This window comes from Neltuma alba, unplaced genomic scaffold, assembly GCF_004799145.2.
Source record: "Neltuma alba isolate B1F8T4 unplaced genomic scaffold, ASM479914v2 tig00006639_pilon, whole genome shotgun sequence".
Lineage (NCBI taxonomy): Eukaryota > Viridiplantae > Streptophyta > Magnoliopsida > Fabales > Fabaceae > Neltuma > Neltuma alba.
Window position 1 is genome coordinate 9579 of NW_021634525.1, and position 9559 is coordinate 19137.

Here is a 9559-nt window from a genome sequence, read left to right on the forward strand (position 1 = left end):
ACTAGACGCTCATTTTGTCTCCTTTAAATGTTCCGTTGATTACGATGGAATCGTCATATAATGCAGATATCCACACGATTATAGTTGGCGTGCGTGAAGTAAAATATTCTTAGGCTAATCCATAACCATCGGCTCTGATCTGAATCCAATGCGAGACGGCGAATCTGGTTCATGAAGCAGAAGGATGCATTGTTCAATCACTTCGCATGAAGTGGGGTGATCCAAAATGAATAATGTGGAATCTCAATTCCTATGGTATCTCTGAACATCATTGCTTGCATCACAGATGCTAATTTGGTCCGTAGCGGGACGGCAACGGCCTAACATTTTGGATTCATGCTAGCCTCCTCTAGTTTTTTTTTCCCGTCTTGAATAATAGACAAAACTAAACTGTGGACAAGCAGCTTTATATATGTCACATATATATATTAATATATAGTTCGCAGTAAAAAAAGACCCTTTGCTTGTGGGAGACACTAAAATTATTTGCTATATATATATATATATATTGAAAATATCCCCAGCTATATATAGTTAGATTCCTATAGCTGACAATCACCCGTGAGTCGTGCCCCATCGTCAGTTGTTCCAAATGGTATTTGCAGAGAGCATCATGTTTGCCCCAACCACCCATCTTTATTTAATTTTCTCCTCCGATACCAAATAGAAGAAATTAAAATTTAAAAAGTATCGTCATAACTGAAAGGTGTAACTTGTTTCTTAAAATTTAAGAAGTTGACGCCTCCGTCTCCTTGAACTGGTCTCTATCAGTTCAGCCAGCATATATAGTTACAAGTAGAAATGATTCTTTTTTCAAGAAGGTCGTGATCCTGAAGTATTTAATTGGATTAACCTCCTGTTGGCTTAAAGTAAAAGGTCATGGAGGTTTGTTAATTTTTCCTCTTTCCTTGCCGGTCTGACTAAGTCACGCTGTCACAGTTGATGAAAATGAGAAATATGCATTTTTTCCACTTGCTTGTCTTGCTCTCAACTCTCAAGCCTCCCATATTTGTCCGTTTTCTTGCCGGCCCGACTAAGTCATACCGTCATAGTTCATGAAAACAAGAAATATGCATTCTCCTACCTGCTTATGTTTCGCTCTCAAGCCTCCCATATTTGTCCTCGGGCACTTACGTATAATCTCATATTTGGTTGTAAGTAAAACATTATTCTAAATGTTAAAATATCATGAATATCTATTTTTTAAGGGAAAAAAATCCTTTAATTGGAAGGAATGATATATGATAATAGTATGCGAATGATTTTGTTTGAATTAATAAAATTTAAAATAGTTCGTTTTGACCCTGGAAAATTAGTTTATTGTGTTTGGTGTTCAATTCTTTTTAAAGGGAGAATGACAGTTAAAGATGTTACAAGAAAGTTGATATCGAAATAAAGATTTTCAGTGCTGAAATATGAGGAAAAACGAGCAATGAACCTTATATTTGGTATCAGTCTTTTTATAGGATTTTGAATTGTTATTCTCTCTCTTTTTCAAATAATATTTTTCCTCCAGGTTTTCATTTCCACTAGAAATTTACTTCTATAATATATGAATTATATTGGTAGTAAAATCAGTTTTCCAGTTTCTTTCCATCATTATCCCTTTTTCAAAGCTTTATGCGACTCTCAAAGTTCTAATGGCATCTTCATACCAAGTGGATGCTAATATCAGTTACATGAAATGTGGAATGAAAATAGTAAGTAAGCGGCATCAAAATGAGGGGAAATACAAGTGGGTCAGGAGTTGAGAGGCATCAAATCTCAACTCAATCTAAAAACACAATATTTATACATATATAAGTGGAACGATATATAAATTTGTGTTTTTTAAATTTTGAGATATACTACCTCTGGTCCTAATTATAAGAGCCAATTGACTAATTTGAGAAAATTAAGGAAGTAAGTTGAGTTAGTTATTTGTCCTAAATAGGTGTTGTATTTCTTAAAATATCCTTGTCAATCAAGTGTATTGAGTAGAACTATCACTGCTAGAAAGGCTACTTTGGAAAAAATGTATAAATATGAGAAACAAAGTAGATTCGGATCTTATATTTAGAACCAAAATAAAAGTCAAACAGAATCTTATGTTAAGGACCGGAAATAGTATATTACTTATTAAACCCAATCATAAATTCGAATCCACTCACGCTAAAATACCTTTAACGTACATTTATGATAGTTCTTATTGAGGAACTCTTGAGAGTTAAGATTAAACACAACACCCCAAAATCATAGTATTATCGGATCCAACTGCAACTGACATCAATAGATGAATCGTCATCATGCGGAAGCAAAACTATTCCGCAAAACTAAACTTGGAAAAATTAAAAAACTTATACATATTCGTGTCTCCACAACCATGATCCCCATTTTTTTCATCCAAGAAAAAAAATAAATGAATATGTCATGTCATAACTCATAACTCATAACTCTTAGAACTATATATCTGAGCAATATGCTATTTACACGGCTCTGTCTTTGTCCTTCCTAATTGAGAGCAGTAAGAGGTAATCTGGAATCTCTCACTGACAGAGCAACTTCATATGATCCAATGTGTTTAACATCTCCGTTTGCCAGTTTTGGAGATTTTGCATCCCAGAACGACTTTAACAGCTCCTCAAATGGTGGGGTTCTTAGTTCTTCTATGGATGATATGCTGGGTAAATTGAATGGTCTCTTTCTCGGTGTTGAACAAGATGGTTCGTCCACCTGAATGTTAAAAAAGATAATTTAATTTGTAAACATTAGAAATTGAAATACGGGAAAATGCCGCTTGAATTCTCTTACCATGTATTCGTTCAGAAGACAATGCCCTGCGTTCTCAGTTATCTCTACAATTTTGTGGTGATGGACACCTTTCAGTTCTCTTAAATCGCCACAGCATGGAGTAATCATGGAGTTTAGATTGTCACATGCATCGTGGTCAAGTTGTAAGGAATCTGCAAGTGTAAGAATGTGTAAGAAAATTCTTGTCAATTAATATTCATGGTGTGACCTAGTAAGAAAATTCTTGTATATGCGTAAGAATGTATGTGAAATCAAATACTGACGATCAACGGATGAATTGATATCCTTATTTGCTATCTCTACATCTTCAAGTGTAGTCGATACTGCACTTGAAAATCGAGCACGTAACGCTTGATTGGCTTCTACTCCTTGCCTGAACAAAGAAAACATTCAGAATTAAGTAAACATCAAATTAAGACCGCATTCATCTTAATAGGGATCATAAAGCCTACCCCACTATTGTATTCACAGAAGCAGCGTTTCTCTTCTCCAAGCTAATTAGTGACTCTTGCGCGTTCCTCCATTGTTGTGCACCAATTTTTGCCTTGCTGAGGCTACAGCAGTATAAACAGTAAGTTTACAATAAACATAAAAAATGTAATAGGTGATGGGTCTGGGCTTCCTTCCCAGGTGTGGAGAAAAACCCAATATTTGGAGCCAATTTGAGTCTCACTTATTAAAGTGAAGAAGGGGCAGATTAGGATAAGTGCGAGATGTCTTATTAGAGCGAGAAGAGCAGACATTTGGGGACAAAAGAAGAGAGAAATCTATTTTTGCATCTTCACCAGACAGTCTTAGTAAATTAGTTTTGCCTATACGAGAGTTATTGAGTTCGATCCACGGCCTCTGGTTAGGGTATTTTTCAACTTTTTCATTCTCTATACTAAGCTTGTAGCTTTGGTTGTTTGCACTTGTTTGTGTATGTGATTGAGAGTCTTCTATAGTTTTAATCATCATGGAGCTATTTTTCTTTGGTCTATAAGACCCATGATTTTTACCCTTATATCGAGGGTTTTTTCACATCAATAATTTTGGTGTATATTGTGTTATTTGATTTTTACCTCGTGTTTGTTTTATTTATTTAAAGATTCTTGCAAGTGTTGAGAAAATATTACTGCTTTATATGACTTATAGGCTTGAGTTGTGCGTTTTTCCGATTAATGGAGGCAGAGTATGTAGGTAGGTACGTACCAGTTCTGAAGGACCTCCTCAAGGTCCTTCTTTCCAGATTCCACAGCAGAAGTATCTTCATGGTAATTGGCTTCCGTTTTTTCCATGTGAACTCTCCATTCTGCTTTGACAGATGAAGTGGACTCTTGCATGGTCTGTGTCTCTTGCCGCAGCTTACTGGTTCTACTATTGGCGCTCTCCCGAAGATCATTAATTGACATTTGAACCTAGAAAATGAAGCAAAGAGTTAAGAATATGGAAACAATATACGAAACAAATAAAGTTAGCGCAAGTTCAAAAGCTACAGATACCAGCTTCTTCTTTCTCGCATTTGAACCCGCTATCATTTCTGCCACTTTCTCTAATAATTGCCTTTCTTCATTAGCAGTACACTCCTATATAAATTAAGGTATGATAAGAAACAAAGTTAAAAATGAAAAAAAGATGCAGATCCCTTCAATCATTATTCCTTGCAACTCAAAAGAAGCTGGGCAGTCACCTCAAATTTCTTTTCCAGCTCGCACAATTTCTGATCGTTGACGACTTGTGCATCTTCTAAAATTCGGGTTAAATTGGATGCATGCATGTCTAATGTCTCAAAGAAGTTGACTGTTATTTTAGATATCGTACGTGTAGTGTCCACTGCTCTAGCATGTGCCTGTACACAATACAGAATAAATTTACGGCATCTTCAACCAGATGTTCGCCAAGTAAACTAACAATCACATACCTCTCGTTGTTGTTGTGCATAAGCAGTTAACTTGGCCTCTTGCTTGTGGAGACTATTTTGAAGATCATTAAGTAATGAATCAGCTTCTGAGGCAATTCCTTTGAAAAGCTGGATCACATAAAATGAGTTACATAAAAGCGAGAATTTCAAGGACAATAATTTATAAAGAGTATGATAAACTTACATCCTCCAATGCGGATGAGTGCTTGGCTACCTCAGAATTCAAGTCCTCAAAAGTTAACTGGTTATTTTCTTTAATCTCCTCAGCTAAATTATCCAAAGCTTTCATGCCAGAACCATGCATGTTCTTCAATTTTTCCACCCTTACTCGAAGTTCCTCAGTCGCCTTCAGAAGCATACCAAAACATGAAGCTTGCAGCACTATAAATTTAAATATAAAAATCAAACATAATTTGCCTCCCTTGGAACCTCACCTCTGCCTTTGTTGAGACAAATGATTGCATATCTTCCTCCATGTCCTTTAGCTGCTGCTCTTGTTGCATTACAGATGTTGCAACGGTCTTGTGCAAAACTTCAAGCTGGTGAGCTAACTGAGACTGAAATTTCTGAATGAGTATTCTGTTTCCATCTTCAATTTTATCTTTTCGTTCTAATGCAAGAAAAAGCAATTTATGAGTATACATATCCAAGATGTCAACTGAGGGTTCCTCCTTTCATAGAAGCACCGTAAGTTAAAACACCAAACTACTTGGGAATGATGCTAACCAATTTTAGCAAATAGGCTGGACACATCAGATGCTGCATTCTGCAGCTCTGCTCGTAGCTCAATTGCACTCTCCACTAGTGCTTTCTCTGAAAAAGGCATGGATAATTGTAGGAAACATTCAAGTCTAAATTACTTACTAGAAACAGTTAATGAAACTCTGCCATTTAGATAAACTCCAATTAAAATACCCAGTAGCAAATAAGAATAAACTTCACTGACCAGATTTCAGTAGATTTGATATCAGAAATTCCTTTTCCTTGATGGTTGCATTAGCTTGTTTGTGCTTTTCCTCAAGATCGAATAATGATCGTTCAGTTTCGTCTAAATTTTTCTGAGGTTACAGACACCAAAAGTTTAGCTCTTGAACAAGATCAGAAAAATGTAGAACAAAAAGATTGAACATAACCGCCTCGTTTGATCTCTTACCTCTGTTTTCTCAAGTTTATCACTCAATTCAGCGGTTAAAAGTTGCTGAGAATTGTACAGTTCTTGAAGCTCCATCAGTTGCTGCTCACATACGTCAACATGACTCAATGCCAAAGCAATCTTTACAACAATGCAGGAATTAATGATTATGGCATAGCATATACCTTATCCTTAGAGTCTCCTTCAAGTTCCATGCGCTCTATCTTTTCAGCCATTGCCTAGAAAACATAGAAAAAGAGTTAGCATTAGCAATATTTCAAAAAGCAAGTCTTAAAAAACAAAATCCATATCAGAACAGACATAAACAGACCTTCTTCTCTGCCTCTTCAGTAAGGTAACGATCACGTGGTATGTAAATTCCATTCTTCTCTCTAGCAGCATAAACCTCTGTGAAATAAAAGACCCAAAAAAATCAGCATTGAAGTGTCAAAGGTAGGGAGCGAGAGGGCAAAGTGAGAAACAGAAACTGTATCAATCTGAAAACGGTCAACAACCTTGCTTTAATCTGTCAATCTCAGAATACAAATCCTTAATGAGTGCAGATTTCATCATCTTCTGATTGATCTGATAAAGCAATAACATTCAAACTGTTAGATGTGTTTTATCGTAGAAAATCCAACTTTGATAAGAAAGATTAGTTAGCCAGAAGGGGGAGCCACTATAAGACTCACCTCAGGTTTGTTCTTAATATTTTTGGCACGATGGGCATAATCCAGAGTACTAAGCGTTTCTTCCAGACAATGGATGGAAGGTGATATTGTGGCAATAATGCAAGTCTTGGTTTTACCTCCCAAGGAATCTCTCAACAGCCTTGTTAATTTGCTATCCCTGTTAGACAGAAAATATTGTCCAAGGTTATGAAGAAAATTAGAAGACATCAATGGGAATTATCTGATAAATTGCATCTACATATAGGCCCTTACCTGTATGGAACATGACCCGAGTGCTCAACTAGGGCATTAATCACACGGCCAAGTGTCAGCAAGCTTTTATTTATCTCGCCAGCCTCCCTTGCTCTCCCCTGCAAGTAGTCTTTTTCAGTCAAATGCTATAGAAGAAGGCAGATAGATAAGCTCAGAAATGAAGGAATTACTCTCAAATTATCACAATACTAGTAACCGTCCGGTCTTACTAAACAAGTAGACAACATATGGATTAAACGATTCCAAATGCTATCATTCAAATGAACATTGACCAAACTGAAGCCAAGGTAGCTACTCAATACCTCTCTTGCACCAGAACGTGATATATTCTCAGAGCCAGCAAGGTCAACGAGATTCAGTTTCCCACATTTGATCATTTCTTCACCCTCAGGAGTACATTCCTTGATGTGAATTGTGATAGAAAATATTGAGTGAGAGCGACTACTTTGTTTGTTGAGAAGAGTTTCAGCTGTACGCCTTTTTGCAGAACCTTTTTCCAATATTTTGTAAATTTCATTTGCTGTGCAAACAATCTCTTCTTCCAAACCTCTAACAAAAACACCTCCTTTTCCATCCTCCATAAGAGCTATAGGCTTTTTAGATTTATCATCCACAAATTTTGAAGTTTCCTCAGGAGCCAAGAGATCTGTTATCTCCTCATTGTAAAGCTCTAAAAATGTAACCTTCATGTTATACTCTGCACTTTGAGCTTCTAATATGTCAAATATCTGTTTAACGGCTCTTGGGATGACACCAGCATCATTTGGAAATTCTCCGTTCTGTGGACATGAGAATATAATTAATGGATTTAGTACAGAAGCAAATAGAAAACCATATGAGGAGTAGACAGCGTGAAAATAAACTCAATAACCTTCTTTCTTGCTCCCCCTTCCATTGTATATGTCTTCCCTGTTCCTGTCTGGCCGTATGCAAAAATTGTGCAATTATAGCCTTCGAGCACTTCATATACAATAGGAGATACTGCCTGATCATACAGTTCTTTCTGCTGAGACGCAGGACCAAAGACCTAGATCAAATAAACGGAATTATGATTAATATTATTATTGAAAAAAATTGTGATAACTACATTGGGCAACCAAAGTTAGATAACAGAAAATAAGTAAATTCTTTGTATTTTACATTATAAAAACCAGTAGGAGAGTGAATAGAAAATTAAAGGTCTTCAAATTCAATTCTCCAATGTTAAGTCTTAAAAATATGAATGCATAAGAATTCAAGAAAAAAACTCTATCCGAGTCTCCATTTAAGTCAGAAGAGTTTGTTGAATTTTGCAGATAGCAGCCATGAAAAAGACAAGATTATATATTTCCGATTCAATTATTCCCGCACTAGACCGGTCAAAGATGGAAAACAATGCGAGAGGCCAAAGAAAATAAAAAGTAAAAACTCAAAACCTTGTCGAACGCAAAGGTTCTATCGATCTGCTTGTTGGCAATGTTTTGTACTGCTGAAACTTCCCTTCTGCCCTCGTTACATGAGATCACAACCGGTGTACGTAGCCTCATTTCATCCTCACTCAGTGGCCTGCAGTTACAAAATTAATCAGTTTACGAGGGAGAAAAATAAGCTCAATCAACTCAACTTTGATTCCGACTCACCTACAACGAACAAGGACCTGCACATTGACGCCCTTGTCTTTATCATGCTTATGACTACTTGAATTAGAATTAGAATCTGCAGATCGCAGATCTCGTACTGGCCTGTCAGTCGAACGTGGAGTCTGCGACGGAGACAGTGGTACTAATCCTCCTCTTTTCTGCTCCATCGCACTGTAACTTCCAATCTCACGGACCTTGCGTTTTAGAACAACTCAATGCACACTAAATGCAGATAAAGAAGAAAATTTCTATGAGGGAACTGTTTTTATAAATCAAATACCTGGTGATCCATTATTTTTCAATATGAATATGATGAAATATTGAAGTAAAATAACGATGGATCAAAATGTCTAAAACGTATGGATCGAAAGGTAGTAAATGAAAGCAAGAATAGAGAGATTGAAAACACAGTGGAATTAAAAATCCGAACTCACAGTGAATCAGAACTGCCAGCGTTGAAAGCGAATTCTAGTGCTCAAAACTTGACGAATAATTTTCAGTCAGAAAATGGCAGCGATTCTAGAATTTGTAAGGGAGAAATCGTCAAGTCAGAGACTGCTGAGGGGATTGAGGAGTTTGTATAATATATTTAATATCACGGAGAGAAAGAGCGTGTGTGAGGAAGAAAGAGATGAAGGGAGACTGTATTATCCTTGGAGTTAGTAGCTAGATAGTAGATAGACAGATTGAAGAAAAGGGAGTGGAAATATTATTTCAAAAATAAAAACAAGAGATTTAAATTAAAAACGAAAGCAATCAGTAAAAAAGAAGAAACGAAAATGAATTGGGATGATAACGGCGTCAAGTTGTTCCGTTACTCGTAATTTCCGACCGTTATAAAAAGGACAAACGCCGAACAGAATAGCGGCCAGTTATCTTTCTTTGAAAAATTTTGAAATCGAAGTAGCGTCTCCCGAGTCCCCTAATCCTACGTTTTTCTCTCTCTGTCTTTCCCTCAACTTCAATTGTTTATAATGGCACTTGTTTTCATTAATGAATATTAATAATTAATTAATTGTTCTAAAACAGCTAAAAAAGCTCAATAAAAATCATTTTCGAAAAACATAATTTAAAAAAACATATTTATATTGGGGAGAAAAATATGTCACTTAATATTAATAAATAATTTATTTTATATTAACGTCATGCGCCGCATCGACCAGTAAATATAGTA

The 9559-nt window shown here is 36.1% G+C and overlaps 1 protein-coding gene across 1 annotated transcript; it reads right to left on the reverse strand.

Moving 5' to 3' along the window:
* Positions 1-2157: 2157 nt before the first annotated feature.
* Positions 2158-9028, reverse strand: LOC114750772 (kinesin-like protein KIN-5D). Its single transcript, XM_028939377.1, has 23 exons — positions 8820-9028; positions 8386-8607; positions 8182-8311; positions 7638-7793; positions 7069-7545; positions 6767-6864; positions 6515-6671; positions 6338-6407; positions 6154-6230; positions 6008-6061; positions 5844-5924; positions 5637-5748; positions 5417-5503; positions 5125-5300; positions 4875-5036; positions 4691-4798; positions 4460-4618; positions 4272-4355; positions 3982-4187; positions 3243-3344; positions 3054-3163; positions 2791-2942; positions 2158-2712 (listed from the first exon to the last, which is right to left on the reverse strand). The coding sequence occupies exons 2-23, from the start codon at positions 8550-8552 to the stop codon at positions 2491-2493; spliced, it is 3147 nt and encodes a 1048-aa protein (XP_028795210.1). The 5' UTR covers positions 8553-8607; positions 8820-9028; the 3' UTR covers positions 2158-2490.
* Between the last annotated feature and the right edge of the window lie 531 nt (positions 9029-9559).

What these genes read in the sequence shown, in the direction of transcription:
- LOC114750772 (XM_028939377.1), bottom strand. Translation starts at nt 8,552, where the DNA reads ATGGAGCAGAAAAGAGGAGGATTAGTACCACTGTCTCCGTCGCAGACT. An exon ending in ATATTAAGAACAAACCTGAG is followed by an intron (nt 6,408 to 6,514) that starts GTGAGTCTTATA and finishes TTGCTTTATCAG; the next exon opens with ATCAATCAGAAGATGATGAA. An exon ending in ACTCATCCGCATTGGAGGAT is followed by an intron (nt 4,799 to 4,874) that starts GTAAGTTTATCA and finishes TATGTGATCCAG; the next exon opens with CTTTTCAAAGGAATTGCCTC.